The sequence below is a fragment of the Gorilla gorilla genome, chromosome 23, assembly GCF_029281585.2.
Source record: "Gorilla gorilla gorilla isolate KB3781 chromosome 23, NHGRI_mGorGor1-v2.1_pri, whole genome shotgun sequence".
NCBI classification, from domain to species: domain Eukaryota; kingdom Metazoa; phylum Chordata; class Mammalia; order Primates; family Hominidae; genus Gorilla; species Gorilla gorilla.
Genome location: NC_086018.1, coordinates 36,098,950 through 36,121,708, shown reverse-complemented (window position 1 = coordinate 36,121,708; position 22,759 = coordinate 36,098,950). Strand labels below are relative to the sequence as shown.

The window sequence follows — 22,759 nt, the reverse complement described above, 5'->3', positions numbered from 1 at the left end:
TCGTGGGTCCTGCTTCTGAAGAGTTCCCAGCCTCCCCTCTTCCCGCACCCCCAGCCCCCAACACGCACACCCTGAGATCTGGAGTGCATGGGTTTTATGCCAGTCCCTCGTGCCACTGGGCCGCCCTCCTTCCCCGCCCCTAGACCAGCTGGTGTGGCGGGCAGCCCGAAGCAGCGGGGCAGCTCCTACTTACTTCCGACCCAATGGGCGCTTCCTGGACGGCGGGCTGCTGGCCAACAACCCCACGCTGGATGCCATGACCGAGATCCATGAATACAATCAGGACCTGATCCGCAAGGTGAGTGCCGCAGGCCAGAGGGCCTGGACCCACTGCTCCCTGGAGCCAATCCTGTTTCAGCAAACCGTGCTAGGGACCGACCCCCAGGACAGCAGGTGGCTTTTACACACGCACTAATTCATATGTGCACGCAGGGCAAATTGATCTCACTGGAACCTGTTCCATGGGTGGGATCTGCCTGAAGCACTGCGCTAAGGGGGGTCTGAGGACCACTGTGCTCTAAGTGTGCATGAGTGGGGAGGGCGGCATGCATACCATGAACGTGCCACTCGAGCCAGCCTGGGGACAGGACACATGCTTGCCCTTGAGCTTACCTCTGTGGATAGACAGTCCCACAGGAATGCCTGTCCCCACGGGTTGCCAGTGCTGTGGTGGAGGACCACGAGGCCTCTGCTAAAAGGCCTGGGGGCTCGGAAAGGGCTCCATGGAACAGGGGACCCATCCTGAGGCCTTTGGGGACAGAGCAGTGCAGAATCAGTGATCTGGAGGAAGAGCAGCAGCCCTCTCTCTGCGGAGGTACAGCAGAGGCTGGCAGGACCCAGCATGCTAGGGGAGGCCCCGTGGCGTGGCGGGCGGTGGGTGACCGGGGTGGGCGAGCGCGGCGGCTGAGCTCAGACCCTGGAGCCAGGGCGCCTCTGGGGGTCCCGGTTCTGCCTGCACTCACTGCAGCTACTGAATGGGGCCATCATAGCGCCTGCCTGGGGAGGCTGCGAGGCCTTGGCATGCTGTTGTCTGTGAAATGTTCACAGCACTGCCGGGAGCCTGAGCTGCATCCTTGCTGCTGTGGTTTCCCAAAGCCCCAGGGCGTCCTGGGCAGCGCAGCAGAGGCTCTGGGCAGACAGAGAAGCGCCCTCTAGGGGCCAGGTCAGGCAGGGCGGGCTTCCTGCAGGCGGCAGAGACTGTCAGACACTAGCTGACACTCTCCTATTGCGTGCGGATGGGGAGCCTGGGACCCAGAGTGGGAGGCATCACCCAAGATCATCCAGCAAATCGGCAGCAGAGCTTGTTCGGAAACAAATAAGAGAGGCAGCGGCCGGGCGCGGTGGCTCACGCCTGTAATCCCAGCACTTTGGGAGGCCGAGGCGAGTGGATCACGAGGTCAGGAGATCGAGACCATCCTGGCTAACACGGTGAAACCCTGTCTCTACTAAAAATACAAAAAAATTAGCCAGGCGGGCATAGTGGCAGGAGCCTGTAGTCCCAGCTACTCGGGACGCTGAGGCAGGAGAATGGTGTGAACCCAGGAGGTGGAGCTTGCAGTGAGCCGAGATCGCGCCACTGCACTCCAGACTGGGAGACAGAGCGAGACTCCGTCTCAAAAAGAAAAAAAAAAAAAAAGGCAGCACCCAGGGCTCGGGTTCAAGCCTTAGCCCCTACTTCCCTACCACGTGGCCCCCGCAGCTGCTTCCCGGCCTGAGCTTCGCTGAGAGCCCTCATTTGCAAACTGGGTGATCAGTGCCCTCTCCACAGACTGGCTGGAGATTAAATGAAGTAATGATGCAAATACCTGGCAAATCACCAACACCAAGGAACACCCTCTGCCTTTCCTCCCCTGGCCACGACTTGACTTGGGCCAGCATCAGATGGGGTGGGCGGGATCCTTCTTGCAGCTGGTGTATGTGTGGTCCTGTTGGTACACAGATGCTGTCCTGAGCAGATGACATGTGATGCCCGCACCAGCCGTTCTGGGGTCACGTGCAAGAGGCTGGCTGGAAATCATGCCAGGCGTGCTCTTGCCACCAGAGACCTCTTTCCCTGTTCTCATGTGCCCCAGAGCCCAGTCTTGGGCCTCCCCTTGACACTCCCCTTCGTGCCCCCTACCTATGGAAGGTCCCTTCTGACTGCCCCTGTCCTGTTCCCAACAGGGTCAGGCCAACAAGGTGAAGAAACTCTCCATCGTTGTCTCCCTGGGGACAGGGAGGTCCCCACAAGTGCCTGTGACCTGTGTGGATGTCTTCCGTCCCAGCAACCCCTGGGAGCTGGCCAAGACTGTTTTTGGGGCCAAGGAACTGGGCAAGATGGTGGTGGACTGTGTGAGTGTGGGCCCCTCCCCCAGGCCACTTCCCTCAGGATCTGCAGCCCAGGTCGATGGCTTCCCCTCATCCTGTGGGGCCTTTGGTGTCGGAGGAGACAGCAGGGCTCTGTCCATCGCCTTTAGCCAGCTGGAGGGAGAGAGAGTCCACAGTTCAGAGTCTCAGTGCGGGGCAGGGACCCTCAGTGACCACCAGCAGGGGGGTTTTCAAACCCTTTTTAGCTGCGGATCCCTTTCTGCAAACATAGCGCAGTGTAGAAGCCCAGAATGGACAAAGGCTCCAGAGCGGGCTGGGCGCCCACCCTGTAATCCCAGCACTTTGGGAGGCCAAGGCAGGCGGACCACTTGAGCACAGCAGTTTGAGATCAGCCTGAGCAATATAATGAGACTTTGTCTCTACCAAAAAATTAAAAACTAGCTGGACATGGTGGTGTGTGCCTGTGGTCCTAGCTACTCAGGAGGCTGAGGTGGGAGGATTGCTTAAGCCCAAGAGGCAGAGGCTGCAGTGAGCTGTGATCATGCCACTGCACTCCAGCCTGAGCAACAGAAGGAGACCTTGTCTCAAAAAGAAAGAAAGAAAAAGAGAGAGAGAGAGGAGGGAGGGAGGGAAACTTCAGGGAGAGGGGACATGGAGGCCTGTCAACTCAGCCGCTACCCTTTCCCCCACTCATCATCCCTGAAAGGGCACTGCTGAGACCTCTGCCCCTCTGATTGCACAGCTGGGACAGTCCCTGCAGTCCCAGGAAGGGGTTTTGCCCAAGCCACTCTGCTGCTGTGTGGCTCAGCCTGACTCGAAAGAGCCTGGGGCTCCCCAGGCTGGGGCTCCGAGAGTGCAGGGCAGGGCCGGGCGGGGTGCGGGCCGGGCGGGGTGTGGGCCCGGCACTCACCAAGGCTGCTTCTCACCAGTGCACGGATCCAGACGGGCGGGCTGTGGACCGGGCACGGGCCTGGTGTGAGATGGTCGGCATCCAGTACTTCAGGTGAGGGCTCAGCCACCGCAGCCCTTGGCCCCGTGCCCTGGCCTGGTCGGACTCACTGACCTTCCCCTCCCAGCCCTAGTGTGGACTTTCCCTTCCCCAAGGGTCTGCTCTGTTCCCCAAGCCCACCCTGGTCCTAGCTGGCGTCCGCTGCCCAGCCTGAGCATCCTAGGATGACCCCCTCCTCCCTGGCCCGAACAGATTGAACCCCCAGCTGGGGACGGACATCATGCTGGATGAGGTCAGTGACACAGTGCTGGTCAACGCCCTCTGGGAGACCGAGGTCTACATCTATGAGCACCGCGAGGAGTTCCAGAAGCTCATCCAGCTGCTGCTCTCACCCTGAGGGTCCCCAGCCTCTCACCGGCCCCAGCTGACCTCGTCCATTCAGCCCCTGCCAGGCCAGGCCCAGCCACTGCCCTCCCGGGCAGATCTGGGCCCAGGCACCTCTGAGTCCATAGACCAGGCCTGGGAGAATGCCAAGCTGCCTGCCCGAGGCTGGTCCTGAAGGCCTGTCTCCCACTAACCCCACCTTCCAGCACTTTCTGTCATTCCAGGCTGGGAAAGTCTAGAGCCCCCTTTGGCCCCTTTCCCTGACTGTCAAGGACAACTGACTCCCCCATCAGCTCAAACATTAAGGGTACCCGGACACAACCGTACCCCTGCCCCCAGCCCCAGCCTCCCTGAGGGCCTGCAGGGCTGCCTCTGCCCCAGCCCCCAGCAAGGGCACTCCCAGGCTTCCTGGTGGGTGCAGCCCACTCCCTCTGCCCTCTGCTCCGTTCCCTGGGGGCTGGGACTAAAGAAACGGGGTATCCCCCACCCCATCAGCTGGGAAAGCCCAGGCCGCAGGAGTGGGATGCCTGTTCGACTTTGCCCCTCACACTGGCCCAGCCCCTCACACTGCCCCACCCCGAGAACTCCCAGCTCTCAAAGGTCACTCCTGGGAGTTTCTTCTTCCCAATGGAAGTGGCTTAAGAGCCAAAACTGAAATAAATCATTTGGATTCAAGTTCACCTGTGTTGTGTGTGCAGTGGTGTGAGATCCACCTGCTCCCCTGACCCCCGGCTCCTCTCGGCCTTGACCCTTGGCCTTGACCGGACTTTTCCTTTTTACCCGGACACTCTGTTTTCCAGGATCCCTGGGCAGGGACACCTCCTCTTTCCTCTAGGCCTCCCCTAAACCGGCCCTTAGGGTATGCAGAGGCAGCTGCCAGGCCCACATACCCCCGGCAGGCCCAAGGAGGGCCACAATCCTCAACTTCATCTTGGAGGACCAGGGAGAGCCCCATTTGTCACCCAGAGAGGCCGGGGACTCCGCGTGGACAGGCAGCGCGTGTGTAGGGCCGAGGTCTGCCCAGGGCTGGGCAACTCCAGCGTTTGTGCTGCTCCTGCTCCGGCAAGTGGAGGAGCTGGGCGGGCCAGAGCGGCTGTGGGAGCCAAGCTCAGAGGGTGTGGCCCCACTGTGAGCCGCAGGCCTGAGGACAGTGAGAAGTAAAGCGGTGTTCCCCTCCAGGGGCTGGTGCTGCTGGGTCTGGCAGAGAGAGTCCTGGGGGAGGGCATCGGGCAGCGCCCACCCAGTAAGGTGGGCAATGCCTGGTGTAGGCAGGTGGGAGGGCGGGGTCCCCCAGGGTTGGGGTCCTTGAGGAGGGGGTGACCCAGGAGGGGGCTCATCCACATGGGCACTTGTATCAGCCCACAGCTGCAAGGGGTGAATAATTGAAGGGCAGGTCACACGAGCCTGCCCGTCACAGGATGCCTTCCCTGCCGGATCTGGTTACGCCCCAGATCACATTCTGACATCCCGAGCTGGTGAATAATTAAGCTGCCACTCCTCTGAGGCAGGCCTCCATCTCCAGGTCCCTCTCCGCGGCTTCCTCGCTGCCAGCCGAGTCGTGGGCACCTGAGGGACTACCTACCACTGCTCCCGGCTGTGCCATCGCCACCAGCTCCCAGCCTCCTGCTCAGACCCGGGACAGCCCCTCCATGGCCCCCGAGATGGACCAGTTCTACAGGTCCACCATGGCCATCTACAAGGTAACCACAAGGGTGGCCAAGCCAGGCCTGAGCCCCTCCTCCCAGGGCACAGAAATCAGGCCCGCTCTGGAGGACGGAGGGCCAGCCGGGGCTGCAGATGTCCTGGAAAGGGAAGCCTGGAGCCAGGCTGGGCCAGGGGTGGGTACGGGGGTAAGGATCCCCGAGAGCACTCAGCCATACAGCAGGAACCCCCAACTCCCAGATGCTGGACAAGGCAGGAGGGAGCCCAAGGCCCAGGGTGGGGAGAGTTGAGAGTCTGGATGAGAAGAGCCTGGCTGCCCAGCCTGGGAATAAACACCCTCTCTCTCTCTCTCTCTCTCTCTCTCTCATTTCTGAGCCCCTCACTCAGACTTCCTACTTCACCCCCAGGGGGTTGTTGCAGCCGCCACAGACATTTATTGAGCACCTCCTGTGTGCAGGACCCTTTCACCTGTAAGCCTCACACCACCCACCTGTGAGGTCGAAAATGACCACCCTGTTTGATAGATGAGAAAACTGAGACCAAAGAGGTTAAACAGCTCATTCAAGGTCATGGAGGGAGGAAGAGGTGCTGCTGGGATTTGAACTGAGACCCAAGTCCAAGTCCAAGCCTAAGTCCAGGCGTGTCTTCACCATCCAGGGAGCTCTCTGCCTGGCCCCAGCCTGGGGAGGCCCACACTAATCCAGCCACAGCCTTGCCCATGGGGGGCTGTTCTTAGAGGAGGGCAAGAGCCGCCCTTGCCCCGGGGGCGACTGTTGGCAGCCCCAGGTGTATAGCCCAGCAAGGCCTGGACACAGGGCATGGCTGAGCCGTGCCCAGTGGGGACCATAGCAGGTGGGCCAGCTTCTGCCCAGCGGGAGGAGGAGAACCTTCCAGGTGCACCATCTTGGGAGGCACCTTGGTCCCGCCAGAGCAGATGTGAGCGGGAGCTGGCTGTGAGGGGACCACAGCTTAGAACAGGACCCCAAAAGATGGGGTCTGAGGTCCCTGCAGCCAAGAGCCAGGATTCTGGGTGAGCCTAGGTTTGTAGATGGGCTCCCCAAAGTCTGGGGCTTCTCACTGGGCTGGGGGTGCCCTGTCCCTGACGCCTGGTGACATGACTCCATCCATGGTTCCTTCTCACTCCCCCATCTCTACACCTTTTTCCTCCCCTGGCCCTGGGGTCCAGAGCATCATGGAGCAGTTTAACCCCGCCCTGGAGAACCTGGTGTACCTGGGCAACAACTACCTGCGTGCCTTCCACGGTGAGTGCCTGCCCGGGCCACCGAGCCCCAGCCCTGGGCCTCTGCTGTTCCCACCCACCCAGGCCCCTCCCAGATTCTTTGCACCCCACACCTGTTCATCCTCAACCCTACACCCTCCTACCCACCACCCTCACCCTCACACCTCTGCAGCCAGAGAGGCCTTATGCACCCCCACTCTCCTGTGCCCACGCACCCCAGTCCACACCCAGCACCCCTCATTGCCCCCTCCTTCAGTTGCCTCCAGACACTCCCATGATGCAGTACCAGGCCCTGCAGGCCCACACAGCCCCAGGGCAGCCCCTGACAGTGCATACATTTCTAGGCGTCACCTGGATGCCACCAGCTGAACCCACCCCTATACCCAGTCCCACCTCTGCACCCAGGCTCACACAGCAGCTGGCTTCCTCACTCCAACCGGCCACCACCCACACACTCTGCAGCTGGCCTTGACATTCACTTGGTCCCCATGCAAACCCTTGTACCCGTCCGCTGTGGCCGCTCATACCTGCCAATAGCACCCCCCTACCCACCAGTGCGGATCAACCCTGAACCTCAGGGCCACCCATCCCCCTGCTTCTTAGATGCTTTCCACGCCACCTCCCTGCCCCCAGCCCTCACCTTATGCCCCTGCACCTGAGTTTCACAGCTCAACTGGTCACACCCTCCTCAGGGGCACACACAGATGCCCACACCCCACCCAGGACAGACACAGTCCCCTCCAGATGAAAAGAGCCTCCAGAAGGGTGGGGCAGAGGCAGGGCTGAACCGGACCTGTCCCTTCTGGTCCACAGCTCTGTCCGAGGCGGCCGAGGTCTACTTCAGTGCCATCCAGAAGATTGGGGAGCGTGCCCTGCAGAGCCCCACCTCACAGATTCTGGGTGAGGCTCCCCCTCCACAGCAGACCCCATTCTCGGGCCCTCCTTTTGCACCCTTGCCCTTCCAGGATGTCCCAAGTCCCTGACACAGGCCTTTCAGCCCAGGGCCCAGAGCCAGACTCTTGTTCTGGGGCCCAGGCTCCCGGCCACCACTCCCTGCCGGGCTGCTCCCAGGCTGGGACACACATGGCCTGGCTCCCAGAGAACCATATGGGAAGTTCCCGGACTTTGGTCCCAAAATCCAGTCTCGGGCAGGCCCTCTGTTGGCTTTCAGCGGAAGAGGGTGGTGGGTGGGCGGGGCAGGCTGCCACACACCAAAGCCACAGCTGCATCCATGCCTCCAGGGGAGATCTTGGTGCAGATGTCTGACACTCAGCGGCACTTGAACTCTGACCTGGAGGTGGTGGTGAGTATCAGACCCCAGGGCCTGGAGGGCACTCGAGGAAAGTGGGCTATGTTCCAAGGAGAGGGCCCAGCCTACCAGATGCCCTTCCCAGGGAAGATGACCGTGGCTGCCCTTCCCAGCACCTGGCTCTGTGGGGCACGGTTCCCTGCAATAGTCATTCAAGCCTCTAGCAGCCCTAGGAGGCTGGTGGCATTTCTGCCTCCATTTTATAGAGGAAGAAACTGAGTCTCAAAGAGCTAGTCATTGCCTGAGATGCCAGAGTGAATGGAGGCCCAAGGAAGAGAAAGGTCCTTTCACTGCAGCCCTCCTCACTGCAGCCTCCCAGGGAGCAGCCACACGGACCTGACCATGTCACTCCCAGGAGCAGAACCATTCCACGGCCCCACTGCCCATAGAACTGAACACAGGCTTCTCAGTGAGGGGTCCCTGGCTTTGTCGATCCAGCAGCTTCTCCTGACACCCCCAACACAGCTCAGCCCCCCGGAAGAGCAGGCCCTCTGCTGGTGTCCCCGCTGCGGGGCTCCTGTCCTGCTGTCCTCTCAGCCTAGAGCCACCGGTCCCTCCCCCTGCCGTCCAGTTGGGAAGCAGCTGTCCCCTCCTTCCCAAAGCCTCCTCTGACTCCCTGGGGCAAGTCCAGTCACCCCTCCCCCTGGACTCCAACAGATGATTCTGTCCGTTCTTAGCTCGTGGTGGGTTCAAAGCCCAGCTTCACCAGTGACTAGTTTTGTGACCTTGGATTCTATGCCTCCACTTACCTATCTGAGGAATGGAGAGAATCATAATAACTGCCTCCCAGGGTTCTTGAGAGGATGACATGAATTAATAAGCATAAACTGTTTGCCCTGGCCCCTACTTACTGCCCCTGGATACCTTAGCTATGATAACCAGAAGTTAACTCACCTGCCCCTATCCCTCCCAAGACTGGGAGCGCCGCAGAGCCTTCCTTCCTCTCCGTAGCTCCAGGGCCTGCCGCCAAGCAGGGCTTCAGTGACACACGGGAAAGAAAAGAGCTGAGGGAGTCAGCTTGGCTAGATGGAGAGAAGAGAGGGCTTTCCAAGGGAGCATGGCAGCGGGCTGCGCACAGCCATGAGCGGGCAGCAGGCAGGCATGAGCCAGGGCTTGGGCGCAGGGGCTGAGTGGAAGAGGTGGGGTGGGGCCTGGTGGTGAGGCAACGGGGAAGGTTCGGAAGGAAATTTTAACTAATTGTTCTCCCTCCAATGTGTGAAGGGGAACCCCTGGAAGTCAGGGTGCTCTTTGGGGGATACCATAAAATACTAGTCAGTTGGGCATGGGGAACAATCTTTTTTTTTTTTTTTTTTTTTTTAATTTTTTTGAGACGGAGTCTTGCTCTGTCGTCCAGGCTGGAGTGCACTGTCACAATCTCAGCTCACTGCAACCTCCGCCTCCTGGGTTCATGCCATTCCCCTGCCTCAGCCTCCCGAGCAGCTGGGATTACAGGCACCTGTCATCATGCCTGGCTGATTTTTTTATTTTTTTGTAGAGACGGGGTTTCACCATGTTGGCCAGGCTGGTCTTGAACTCCTGACCTCAAGTGATCTGCCCGCCTCGGCCTCCCAAAGTGCTGGGATTACAGCCATGAGCCACCGCGCCTGGCGGGGGAACAATCTTTCTATTAGAAAATGCACATCCCATGCACACACAACAAGGCCCCAAGGCCCCTGGGCTCCGTGGACTCCGTGGGCACTTTAGGATGTAGCATTAAGCCCCTGCCACCCCCTTGGATGTGGGCACAGAGTTATGGAGCCTGTGGGTTCCTGTCCTTGTGTTCAATGGCTGTCCTTGTCACTTGTGGCATACCTGGGCTGGGCAGGGATGAGTGTCACCCAGGCCCACTCTGTAAGGAGAGCTGTCCTCTCCAGGCAGTGGCATCTCAGCTGTGATAACTGGGCAGGTCCACTGGCCAGAATCATACCAGACAGAACAGTGCCAGAGGCCACCCCCACCTGCAGCTCATTTATTTGATCCCTACTTACTGCCCTGTGCCAGGCACTGTGGTAGGCAGCGGGAATACAGCAGACAAAAACCCCTGCCATGCCAAAGAGGGAGCCAGAAAAACCCACAGTGAGTAAGTGAATCGATACGTAACACGTTCCATGCAAAATACACTAGGAGAAAAGTAGAGCAGGGATGGGATGTCTTTGGGGGGTGCAGTTTTTAACAGATGCCAAGGAAAACATCACCAGAAAGGTGACATTGAAAAAGGCCTAAAGGTCCCGGCGCAGTGGCTCACGCTTGTAATCCCAGCACTTTGGGAGGCCAAGGTGGGCGGATCACCTGAGGTCAGGAGTTCGAGACCAACCTGGCCAACATGGTGAAACCTTGTCTCTACTAAAAATACAAAAAATTAGCCGGGCATGTGGTGGCGGGCACCTGTAATCCAAGCTACTCGGGAGGCTGAGGCAGGAGAATCGCTTGAACCTGGGAAGCGGAGGTTGCAGTGAGCAGAGATCGCGCCACAGCACTCCAGCCTGGGTGACAGTGAGACTCTTGTCTCAAAAAAAAAAAAAATACCAAAAAGAAAAGAAAAGAAAAAGGCCTGAAGGAGGTAAGGGCATTAGCCAGGAATACCTCTGGGGGAAGGGCAATCTGGACAGAAAGGACAGCGTGTGGAAAGACCGAAGGCTGCAGTAGAGGGCAAGTCTGACATGACCAGCCATTAACAGGCCCTGACTCTGCAGGCCCCGGCGGGACTCTGGCCTTCGGAGGGGACACCAAAGGGACACATTTGGAGGGTCTTGAGCCAAGGAGGGACAGGATCTGACTTAGAATGTTTTAAAAAATGTTTATTATTGTAAACTAAAACACAGGCACAGAAAATCTTGCTGAACAGATTAGAGCGTAATGAATCATTATTAGGCAAACCAGACCTGAAACTACCATGCAGAACTTCGCCAGCCTCCCCAGAAGCCCCTTCAGGTGCCCCCATCAAAACCACAGCCTCTCCCTCCTTCTAAAAGTGGCCACTGGTCTGAGGTCGCATTTCCTTGTGTGCCTTCGTGGTTTATCACTCTACCTTACAGCCCGAGACACTAGAATTTGGTTTTACTTTAAAAAAAAAAAAATTTTTGGCTGGGTGTGGTGGCTCACGCCTGTAATCCCAGCACTTTGGGAGGCCAAGGCGGGCGGATCATGAGGTCAGGAAATCGAGACCATCCTGGCTAACACGGTGAGACCCCATCTTTACTAAAAATACAAAACAATTAGCTGGGCATGGTGGTGGGCGCCTGTAGTCCCAGCTACTCGGGAGGCTGAGGCAGGAAAATGGCGTGAACCCGGGAGGCGGAGCTTGCAGTGAGCCGAGATCACGCCACTGCACTCCAGCCTGGGCGACAGAGCAAGACTCCATATCAAAAAAAAAAAAAAAAAAAGAAATTTGAGTCTCTTTGAACCTACGGGTTCCCCTTCCGTCTGTTTCTTTTCCTTACACTTTGTCTGTTGGAGACCCTGGGACCATCTGCTCTGACTTTCCCATAGTCTGGAAGTTGCTGATGATGCTCTCCTAGTGTGTTCAGCTGGTTTCTCTGTCCTCTGGATCCGGAGCTTTGCCCTTGGCAAGACCAGAGGGGCTACTGAGTTCTTCCACCAGGAGGCATCGCTGTGTCTAGATCTGCCATGCATCCGGGGATACACACCACTGTTCCTCCGATGCCTTTTCAAAGCATTCTTAGCTAGGATGCTTCCAGAAAGAGACGCTTCCCCTTATCTGCTATTATTACCCACTGGCACGTTTCATATGGGGAGGGCAGGAGAAAGGTTTCATTCATTCCCTTTATTCATCAGGTTCCAAGATAATGAATCTGTGCCCTGTCATCCTCTGAAGGTGAAGCCACCAATTAACTTTATGTTTTTACTAACACCATTATGTAGTACTTTTATTTACTATAATCAATATCGTAGATTTAAACTCATTTGACCTATTTCAATGGTTGGCAATTATTGTTTACTGAAGTTGAAAATGTCCTATTTTTGACCAGTGGAAGCTTCTTTTTTTTTTGACTTGGAGTCTCACCCTGTCACCGAGGCTGGAGTACAGTGACGCAATCTCGGCTCACTGCAACCTCTGCCTCCCAGGTTCAAGCAATTCTCCAGCCTCAGCCTCCCATGTAGCTGGGACTACAGGTATGCACCACTGCATCTAGCTAATGTTCATATTTTTAGTAGAGACGAGGTTTCACCTTGTTGGCCAGGCTGATCTCGAACTCCTAACCTCAGATGATCTGCCCAGTTTAGCCTCCCAAAGTTCTGGGATTATAGGTGTGAGCCACTGCACCCGGCCAGTGGAAGCCTCTTTAATCTGCCTCCTGAGTCCTTGCTATCTGCCTGACAAGAGGTTCCAGGCTCATCTGCTACTTGTGCTGTGTAAGACATGGAATGAGCCATTTCTTCATGAAGCCCTGTTTTTACTTTTTGTTTTTAGTGCAAGTGGTATTTCAAAGCCATAATCTGAATACTAGTGGTGCTCATTGCCACTGGGTTGATCTTTGTTTCTAGGCTTTTTTGGTGGCTGTGCAATGCGTAGATTAATACATATTTATATGCAATGTGTGTGTACACACATATAACACATATTCTCTCGCTCTGTCTCTTTATTTCTATTGCTGCTGCACAAATTCATCTTATTTATTTATTTATTTATTTATTTATTTATTTTCAGAGGCAGAGTCTCACTCTGTCACCCAGGCTGAAGTGCAGTGGTACAATCATAGCTCGTTGCAGTCTCCAACTCCTGGGCTCAAATGATCTTCCTGCCTCAGCCTCCCAAGTAGCTGGGACTATAAGAAAATGCCACCGTGCCTGGCTAATTTTTTTTTTTTTATTTTGAGATGGAGTGTCACTCTGTCGCCCAGGCTGGAGTGCAGTGGTGTGATATCGGCTCACTGCAAGCTCCACCTCCCAGGTTCACGCCATTCTCCTGCCTCAGCCTTCCGAGTAGCTGGGACCACAGGCGCCCGCCACCATGCCTGGCTAATTTTTTTTTTGTTGTGTGTGTATGTTTAGTAGAGACGGGATTTCACCATGTTAGCCAGGATGGTCTTGATCTCCTGACCTCGTGATCCACCCGCCTTGGTCTCCCAGAGTGCTGGGATTACACGTGTGAGCCACTGCACCCGGCCAGGCCTGGATAATTTTTTAACTCTTTTTATAGAGATGAGGTCTCACTATGTTGCCCAGGCTGGTCTTGAACTCCTGGCCTCAAGCAGTCCTCCCATCTGGGCCTCCCAAAGTGCTAGGATCACTTTTAGACCATTGATTCATTTTCTTCTGTTTCGTGGGCCTTTCTGGTGTGTTTTGGTTGTCAGTAGGAATGTTATTCTCTTCCGTATTCTCTTTTTTCTAATAATAACTTTCTATTGGATTTCACCTCAGAGATTGTCTGTGGAAAAGTAGGTTTTTTCCTGAAATTGTAAAAGGACCACAGTCAAGACAGCTCTTCTCACTTCTCAAGATCTCTTTCTGTTGTTCTTATGTAGTTTTCCAAAAATATGGCAGCTCCCTTTCTGCAATTTCCTGGTTCTGTTCATGCTCCTACTTTTGTTAGACTTTCTCTTTCCTTTTGTGTCTGTTGTCCTTGTTCCTGATTTTGATCCGCCTCACGGCATTCTCTTCTCCACGTGGGCCCTGTCTGGATGGGAGCCTGGCTGGTCAGTTTCAAGACTTCCTAGAGGCTCGACTACTCCAGCCCCTTCAGACTTTACCAGGGACCTCTTACCTTCACCCTCCGGACTCACAAACTCCTTGGAGTTTCAGCTGCTGTTCACAGACTGGCCTACTGAGCTTCCCATGACCATCTGCTGGCCATGTCGGGGTGTACCTGTGCTCAGGTCCCTCGACGCCCAGCTACCTCCCACTGCTCCATCCGCATGGATGCTGGTCACACTGACCTCACAGCCGGTGCTGATTTTTGTTTGGAGGGTTGTAGAGATATACTGTCATAGTTTTGTTCTGAATGTTGTCTTGAGTTTCTTTATTTTTTTTCTTTTGGTGGTTTTCTTTGTTTTGTTTTGTTTGTTTGTTTGTTTTTTGAGACGGAGTCTTGCTCTGTCACCCAGGCTGGAGTGCAGTGGCGCCATCTCAGCTCACTGCAACCTCTGCCTCCCAGGTTCAAGCGATTCTCCTGCCTCAGTCTCCCAAATAGCTGGGATTATAGGCGCGTGCCACCATGCCCGGCTAATTTATGTACTTTTAGTAGAGATGGGGTTTCACTATGTTGGCCAGGCTGGTCTCAAACTCCTGACCTCAGGTGATCCACACACCTTGGCCTTCCAAAGTGCTGTGATTACAGGCATAAGCCACTGTGCCTGGCCTTTTTTTTTTTTTTTTTTTTTTTTTTTTGAGACAGGATCTCACTGTGTCACCCAGGCTGGAGTACAGTGGTGCAGTCACAGCTCATTGCAGCCTAGACTTCTTGGGCTCGGGCAATCCTCTCACCTCAGCCTCCCAAGTAGCTAGGACCACAGGCATGAACCACCACGTCTGGCTTTTTTTTTTTTTTTTTTTATGTAGAGACAGCATCTCACTGTGTTGCCCAGGCTGGTCTGGAACTCTTGGGCTCGAGCAATCCTCCCACCTCAGCCTCCCAAAGTGCTGGAATTACAGGTGTGAGCCACTGTGCCTGGCTAGTCTTAAGTTTTTTATTTTGCTGTCTGGTTTCTCCATTCATTTTTAGGAGAAGATGAAGGAAGGTTTTGAAACTACATTTCATTTCCACCATCATCCCAGACCTGAGTTTTTTTTTCTACTGAGGTAAAGTTTACATACAATAAAATGAAGTTCCTAAATATGTTAAGTGTTAAGTTCAACAGATTTTGACAATTGTATGCCCTGTGTGGCCACCATGTTAAACAGGATTTATTTAGAACGTTTCCATCAACCCAGAAAGTTCTCTCATGTCCCTTTTGTCAGTCTCGCCCCCTAGGGGCAAAGGCTTTCTGACTTCTATCTCTGCAGATGAATTTTGCCTGTTCTAGTGCTTCGTTGGAGTGGAACTATACCCTGTATATTATTTTGTGTCTAGCTTCTTTCACTCAGCATAAGGTCTGTAAGATTAATTCATGTTGTCGCATTGTATGAATCTGTTTGTGTCACTATCAAGGAATACCTGAGACTGGGTAATTTATGAGGAAAAGAGGTATATTTTGGCTCATGGTTCTGCAAACTGTACAAGCATGACACCAACATCTGCTTAGCTTCTCATGAGGGCCTCAGGAGGCTTACAATCATGGCGGAAGGTGAAGGGGTAACAGGTGCATCACATGGCAAGACAGCAAGAGAGAGAGTGGGGAGGTGCTAAGCTCTATTTAATTAATTAATTAATTTATTTATTTATTTATTTATTGAGACGGAGTTCCACTCTGTTGCCCAGGCTGGCATGCAGTGGTGCGATCTCGGCTCACTGCAACCTCCGCCCCCTAGGGTTCAAGCGATTCTCCTGCCTCAGCCTCCCGAGTAGCTGGGATTACAGGCAGCCGCCACCAGGCCCAGCTGATTTTTTTATTTTTAGTAGAGACGGGGTTTCAGCATGTTGGCCAGGCTGGTCACGAGCTCGGCCTCCCAAAGTGCTGGGATTGCAGGTGTGAGCCACCACGCCTGGCCTGGGTTCACAAAATTTAAGGAGGCAGCGCTGTGACATTCACACTAGCGCAGGGTCGGGAAGGCTTCCCTTTGATTGCATCCAGCGGAAAGTGGCCCCTCAGAAGCATCTACCTGGCATTTCTATAACAACGCACGTTTCTGTTCACTGTTGTATCATTCTGGAAACCTACGTGCCACTTCCTTCTTGGTGCTGACACCCTTCTCTACACACACACTGGCAGCCATAGCTCAGGGTTTCAGTACCAGAGAGGCGCCCTCAAGCTCCCTTGCAGACTAGTGGGCACCAAAGTTTGGGAAATAACTGTGGGAGAAAACCTTAAACTTTAGAAATTTTATTATGTAGTGATTTTTTTCTGCATGCTGGGAGGAGATTGCCAGCACTCCTTTTCTGGGCGATCCCGTAGCCCCATGGGATGATGCGAGGACACCTAGAGCAGGAGGAAGGACCCACTGTGGGAAAAGGGTGTGTGGACAGAGGCTGCGCAGAGGCGGGAGGGCCTCCAGAGGAGGACGTGTCCGCGGGGTTGGGGAAGCGCCTCTTGTGTCCCATGCAGCCTGAACCCTCCTGCAGCTGGAAGGGTTTAGGTCCAACTGCCCAACAACATGGAGTGACTCAGAGAAAGCTGATGGAGAATACAGGGTACCAGGGCACCACATGGGCCCACAGAATCGAAGCTCATCAAGCTCTCAGAGAGCAGCTGGTCAAGCCTTTCCTTTTTCTTTCTTTCTTTTTTTTTTTTCTTTTGAGACAGAGTTTCACTCTGTCACCCAGGCTGGAGTGCAGTGGCGTGATCTCAGCTCACTACAACCTCCGCCTCCCTGGTTCAAGTGATTCTCCTGCCTCAGCCTCCTGAGTAGCTGGGATTACAGGCACGCACCACCATGCCTGGCTGATTTTTGCATTTTTAGTAGAGATGGGGTTTCACCATGTTGGCCAGGCTGGTCTCGAACTCCTGGCCTCAGGTGATCCACCCACCTCAGCCTCCCAAAGTGCTGGGATTACAGGCATAAGCCACCATGCCCAGGCTGGTCAAGCCTTTCCTGTTACAGATGGGGCAACTGAGGCCCAGAGATGGGTGGCAACTTGTCCAAAGTCACAAAGCAAATAGGAGGCAGAACTAGAATGAGGACGAAGCTTCTGAGCCTGAGCCCAGCAGCCTTTCCTGTCCTGCCCCGGTGGCCAGACATCCACTTGCCATGGGAACCTGTCACCTCCCAGGCCCATCTGAGACCTCAACAGCTTCTGAGTGTTTTTGCTGGGCTGTGCCCTGCCCGTGGTGCTGAGGACACAGAGGTGAGCCATGGCCATAGCAGCTCCAAGGGGCTATGCATGGGGGCCTGGCCATAAATTCTGTATACAACTGGAGGAATGGACAATGAAGGAACAAATGTGCACGCATTCCAGAGACAAAACGAGGGAGCAATGGATTCTGCTTGGGAAAGTCAGGAAGACAGGAAGCTGGCACTGGAAGATAGGGAGTAAATTCCAGGCAGAGGGAATGATGTCATCAAAGCACAAACTAAGAATAAGACAAAAAATAAGAACCAGAAGACTCTGACACACTTATCAAGGGTTCGTTTCCAGGCAGTACTGCACTAAACGTTGTGAATGTTTAACCATTTTGTCCTCCCTCCAGCCAGGTGGTGTTCTTGTCTCCGTTTCTCTGACAGGTGGGCAGGTGCCTGGTATATTAGGAGCACGATGGGCAGTCTGTTATAGCAGAAAGTGCAAGGGGGTGCTGGGGCCTGGGAACAGTAGGGGGGCCTTGATCACCCTCACCCTGCACTCCGCTCAGGTGCAGACATTCCATGGAGACCTGCTGCAGCACATGGAGAAGAACACCAAGCTGGACATGCAGTTCATCAAAGTGAGTCTGGCCTACCCACTCGGCCCCCAACTCACTGCAGGCAGGACCCCCTCTCCCATTTGACAGGTAGGCACACACAGGCCAGTGCTGAGCATTGACTGGGCCCCAGATTATCCATGTTCCCAGCTGAGCCCCAAGTCTCCAAACTTCCAGGGCCCTGATCTCTGGGAGGGGTGTCTTGAGCTCTCTGATGTGGGGGATTCTCCCTCCCCGACTCCACCCTACCCCAGGACAGCCGCCAGCACTATGAGCTCGAGTACCGCCACCGGGCGGCCAACCTGGAGAAGTGCATGTCTGAGCTGTGGCGCATGGAGCGGAAGAGGGACAAGAATGTGCGGGAGATGAAGGTGCGAGGGCCGGGAAGCGGGGGTGGGCCGGGAAGCGGGGGTGGGCCGGGAAGGGCGGGTGGGCAGACCTCGGGGCGAGACCGGGCCCTGGGAACCCCGAACACCTCCCTGAGCTCCCCCACCGAGCACCAGCCCAACTGTGATGAGCGTGGCTGGGGAGGTCAGCCAGCCCCCGGTGGGGTGGGCGTAACTAGCTCCTAGGGCCACGCCCAGCACCGCCCCTTGCCCTGTGGCTTACTGGCCTTACCCAGAATCCCCGGGCCTCTCCTGCAACCCCATCCCACCTCCCCCGTCTCCTACTTCACCGAGAAAATTGCTCGCTTGAACATGGTGCCAAAGGTGTCATCCACCAGCTGCCCATCCTCCTCCCCTCTTTCCTGCCTGGCAGAGGTATCCCGCCCCCGGCTAGGGCCATTCCCCTTCCTGAGCCTGGGGCCCCATCCCTGGCCTCTGTCTCCAAGATCCAAACCCATGGATTAACCCTCTGCCTCCCTTCCCGTCTCTTCTGGCTCCTGGCTCCTTTAAGTGAGCTCACGCCTCCCCTCCTCAGAATCTTCCCCCCAAGTAGGGGCTATTAACCTACTCATTCATATTCTCATTAAACCCGTCCCCCTGCCCCCCCAGCCCGTGCTTGGGCTTGTGCTGGGTGCCAGGGACAGAGCGAAGGCTCAGACAGCAGCCCTGCTTGTGAGAAGCACCTGGGCGAGGGAGACGCAGGGCCCAGACTCATAACAAGGCTGCTGATGATGGGGCAGGCTCAGGAGCTAGGATGGGCCGGGTGATGGGGGGTGGGCTTCGGGAGAGGGCAGTCAGGAAGAACAGGGGGCTTGAATAGCTGGCGCCTGTGGGCGAGGGGGGTGGGATGAGACACACCCACCGCCCCCAGCCAGAACTCCCGTTCCCCCCAGGAGAGTGTGAACCGGCTGCACGCACAGATGCAGGCCTTCGTGTCTGAGAGTCAGCGGGCGGCTGAATTGGAAGAGAAGCGGCGCTATCGCTTCCTAGCAGAGAAGCACCTGCTACTTTCCAACACCTTCCTGCAGTTCTTCGGCCGGGTGAGTTGGACTTGGGGGCAGCAAGCGGGGCGCTTCTAGGAGCTGCCCCCTCCCTGAGTGGCCGTACATAGAGATTTCCCTCCCTTCTTCCCTCTTCCCTCCCTGCCTGCCTGTCTGTAGAAATTCATTTTATTTTGCTATCTCCATCCATTTCTTTCTTTGTTTCTGGGTTTGCTTGTATCACTGTATATTCACTCATTTATTCACTCGTGATATTGTTTGTTTTTAATGCATTCACTAATTCATGCATTTATTTATTCATGTGTGGACCATTTTTTAATTCCTGTTTGTATATTCTCACAATTCACAAATTCATTAATTGATAGGTGTGCTCAGTTATCGTCTATTAATTTTATCATATTATTTATTTATTTATTTTTTGAGACAGAGTTTCACTCTTGTTGCCAAGGCTGGAGTGCAACGGCACAATCTCGGCTCACTGCAACCTCTGCCTCCCGGGTTCAAGCGATTCTCCTGCCTCAGCCTCCCGAGTAGCTGGGACTACAGGCATGTGCTACCACGCCCGGCTAATTTTTGTATTTTTAGTAGAGACGGGGTTTCGCCATGTTGGCCAGGCTGTTCTCAAACTCCTGACCTCAAGCGATCTGCCTGCTTCGGCCTCCCAAAGTGCTGCGATTACAGGCATGAGCTACCACACCCAGCCATTTTATCATATTATTTAAATCCTCTATGCTCTTGCATTGTTCTGTCTGCTAGACTAGTCAGAACTCTCTCATTTCTCATTGGATTTCTAATAGATTTCACTTTCTGAATTGAGCTGCCATGTTGTTTGGCGCTTTTTTGGTTATAACTATTCTACCTTCTTTGTAAATATTGCCATTTATGTACTTAATGTCTCTCAAGTTTGATGCTTTTAATTCTGCCTTGTCTGATATTAATACTGCTCTATTTTCTCTTCTCTTTGCTTATCTCTTTGTATGTTAAGTATACTTTCTGTTACTGACTTTTGAGTTTTTGACCAGTCTTACAGTCTGTGTCTTCTAATAGAAAAGGAGTTCAGCCCATTCCCATTTAACATAATAATGAAGATACCTGGGTTTTATTCCTTTTAGATAACTTGAGCTAACTGTATTTACTTTGTCATTTCCTCTTTTTCTCCCACACTATTTCTTGTCAGTTTGGTTATTATACTATACATTCCCCTTTTCCCTTTATTAATTTAGAAATTGCACTATTTTTTTCTCTCTACCTGTGGTGACCTCACTTTGTGACTTTCATAATCACATATATATCCACCTATTTTCCAAAAATGCCAACTTCACCCTACTACAGACACACACTGTTCAGTCCATCGCTCCGCCAATTCATAAGATGAGACCTTGATTTAAAGCTTTCCACAAAAATTAGGCTGGGCGCGGTGGCTCACACCAGTAACCCCAACACTTTGGGAGCCCGAGGTCGGTGGATCGCTTGAGGTCAGGAGTTCGAGACCAGCCTGGCCAACATGGCGAAACCCTGTTTCTACTAAAAATACAAAAATTAGCTGGGCATGGTGGCAGGCACTTGTAATCCCAGCTACTCAGGAGGCTGAGGCAGGAGCATCGCTTGAACCTGGGAGGCAGAAGTTGTAGTGAGCCAAAATCAAGGCACTGCACTCCAGCCTGGGCGACACAGTGAGACTAAGTCTCAAAAAAAAAGATGAGATAACACCTTAAGAAGTATTTTCCTGCCCTCCAACTATTCTGAGGTGGGGCCTTTGGAAAGCTTTTACTCCTCTCTTCATCCTTCCCATCCTCCACTTCTTGGTTTTGCCAAGATAGTTTAGGACTTAGTTTCAGACCTCACTAGTCATCTCTGCAGCATGACCCTTGTATTTTGATAAACTAATTTTATTTATGTGTGTATGTATTTATTTATTTTGAGACGGAGTCTTGCTCTGTTGCCCAGGCTGGGGTGCACTGGCGCAATCTCAGCTCCCTGCAACCTCCACCTCCCAGGTTCAAGTGATTCTCCTGACTCAGCCTCCCAAGTGCTGGGATTACAGATGTGCGCCACCATGCCCAGCTAATTTTTGTATTTTTAGTAGAGACAGGGTTTCACCATGTTGGCCAGGGTGGTCTCGAACTCCTGACCTCAGGTGATCCACCTGCCTCGGCCTCCCAAAGTGCTGGGGTTACAGGCGTGAGCCACCACGCCCGGTCCTGGCTCGGGGTTCTTATCCCTCCCACGCCTCCCACGCCCTCCCCGAGTCTCTGGATCTGAACCCAGGGGCCCAGGGATACATGACTGGATCCAGAGACCCAGATTTCGGCTCAGGCTCTCATCTGCCCACTGTCACCGCCTCACCCGGCCCCAGGCTCAGCCTTCTCCTCCCCTGCTATCCCACAAAAGGTCTGCCAGGGAGAAACAACTTCCTTTTTTGAAAAACAGTTTTATTGAGATATAATTCACATACGATTCACCCATTTACAGTGTACACTTTCTGGTTTGTAGTATATTCACAGAGTCGTGCATCCATCACCACTATCAAGCTTAAAATATTTTCAGTACCCTCCACCACAGTAACCCAGTACCTCGGCTGGGCGCGGTGGCTCACGCCTGTAATCCCAGCACTGTGGGAGGCCGAGGTGGGTGGATCACCTGAGGACAGGAGTTCGAGGCCACCCTGGCCAACATGGTGAAAACCCGTCTCTACTAAAAATACAAAAGTTAGCCAAGCGTGGTGGTACATGCCTGTAATCCCAGCTACACAGGAGGCTGAGGCAGGAGAACTGCTTGAACCCAGGAGGTGGAGGTTGCAGTGAGCCAAGATTGCACCACTGCGCTCCGGCCTGGACAAGAGCGAAATTCCGTGTCAAAAAAAAATACAAACCGGTACCCCTTAGCTGTCATTCCCAATCCTCCCACTCCCCCAGCCCCAGGCCACCAGGAATCTACTTTCTGTCTCAATACATTTGCCCATTCTGGACATTTCATATAAACAGAATCATACAATGTGTGCTCTTTTGCGACTGGCTTCCTTTTCACTGCTGGATAATATTCCATTGCTTGGATACACCACATTGTATTTACTCGTTTACTCGATGTATTTACTCAGATGTTAGCTGATGGACGCCTGGTTGCTTCCACTCTTTGGCTGTCATGACCAATGCTGCGCTGAGCATCCATGTACGAGTCTTCACGTGGACATATGTTTTCATCTCTCTTGGGTATATAAGAGTAGAATTGTGGGGCCATATGGTAACTCTATGTTTAACTGTTTGTGGAACTTCCAGACCCTTTTCCGGAGTGTTTCTGTGTCCATCAGCAGTTTATGAGGGTTCCAGTTGTTTGACGTCCTCGCTACTATTTGTTACTATCTTTTTGATAATAGCCATCCTAGCAGGTGTGAAGCGATATCTGATTGCAATATTGATTTCCGGTTCCCAGATGGCTAGTGATGTTAAACATGTTTTCCTGTGCTTCTTAGCTATTTATAGATCTTCTTTGGAAGGAAACTCTTTTTCACCTGTGTTAAACTCCTTTTTGCCTGTAAATAGTTAACCATCAACGTTAAGAGAAGAGCTGACCCCCTCCTTGACTGCCTCCTCGTGGGCGAGGGTCCCTCAGGAGGGAGCTGTGGGTTGAACAGGCAGATTTTCCCCTATGCATGGTGTGTTAGTCCGTTGTGCATTGCTATAAAGGAATACCTGAGGCTGGGTAATTTATTTTAAAAGATGTTTATTTGGCTCTCAGTTCTGCAGGCTGTACAAGAAGTGCATTGCCCGCATCTGCTCCTGGCGAAGCCTCTAGAAGCTTACAATCATGGCGGAAGGCAAAGGGGAAGTTCATATCACATGGCCAGAAAGGGAGCCGGTAGGGTGCCACACTCTTTCTTTTTTCTTTTTATTTTAAGATGGAGTTCTGCTCTTGTCGCTCAGGCTGGAGTGCAGTGGCATGATCTCAGCTCACTGCAACCTCCACCTCCTGGGTTCCAGCGATTCTCCTGCCTCAGCCTCCTGAGTAGCTGGGATTACAGGCATGCACCACCATGCCCGTTAATTTTTGTATTTTTAGTAGAGATGGGGTT

At 54.0% G+C, this 22,759-nt stretch overlaps 2 protein-coding genes across 24 annotated transcripts in view; both read left to right on the top strand.

Moving 5' to 3' along the window:
* Positions 1–4,320, top strand: part of PLA2G6 (phospholipase A2 group VI) — a 72,426-nt gene extending 68,106 nt beyond the window's left edge. For all 20 annotated transcript variants that reach the window (XM_063704742.1, XM_019018251.4, XM_063704738.1 and 17 more), the window contains 4 exons: positions 144–298; positions 2,164–2,331; positions 3,237–3,310; positions 3,509–4,320. In XM_063704742.1, the coding sequence (XP_063560812.1) occupies positions 144–298; positions 2,164–2,331; positions 3,237–3,310; positions 3,509–3,653 (542 nt within the window). In that variant the 3' untranslated portion in view covers positions 3,654–4,320. The remainder of the gene's footprint in view (positions 1–143; positions 299–2,163; positions 2,332–3,236; positions 3,311–3,508) is intronic.
* Positions 4,321–4,417: 97 nt separating this feature from the next.
* The window catches only part of BAIAP2L2 (BAR/IMD domain containing adaptor protein 2 like 2), a 26,417-nt gene continuing 8,075 nt past the window's right edge, over positions 4,418–22,759 (top strand). For 3 of the 4 annotated variants that reach the window (XM_031005601.3, XM_063704743.1, XM_031005600.3), the window contains exons 1-7: positions 4,418–5,340; positions 6,489–6,564; positions 7,356–7,442; positions 7,784–7,845; positions 17,256–17,327; positions 17,558–17,674; positions 18,583–18,729. In XM_031005601.3, coding sequence (XP_030861461.1) covers positions 5,290–5,340; positions 6,489–6,564; positions 7,356–7,442; positions 7,784–7,845; positions 17,256–17,327; positions 17,558–17,674; positions 18,583–18,729 — 612 coding nt within the window. In that variant the 5' untranslated portion in view covers positions 4,418–5,289. Of the gene's footprint in view, positions 5,341–6,488; positions 6,565–7,355; positions 7,443–7,783; positions 7,846–17,108; positions 17,131–17,255; positions 17,328–17,557; positions 17,675–18,582; positions 18,730–22,759 lie in introns of those variants that run through there. The other variant, XM_063704744.1, reaches the window with a different exon arrangement.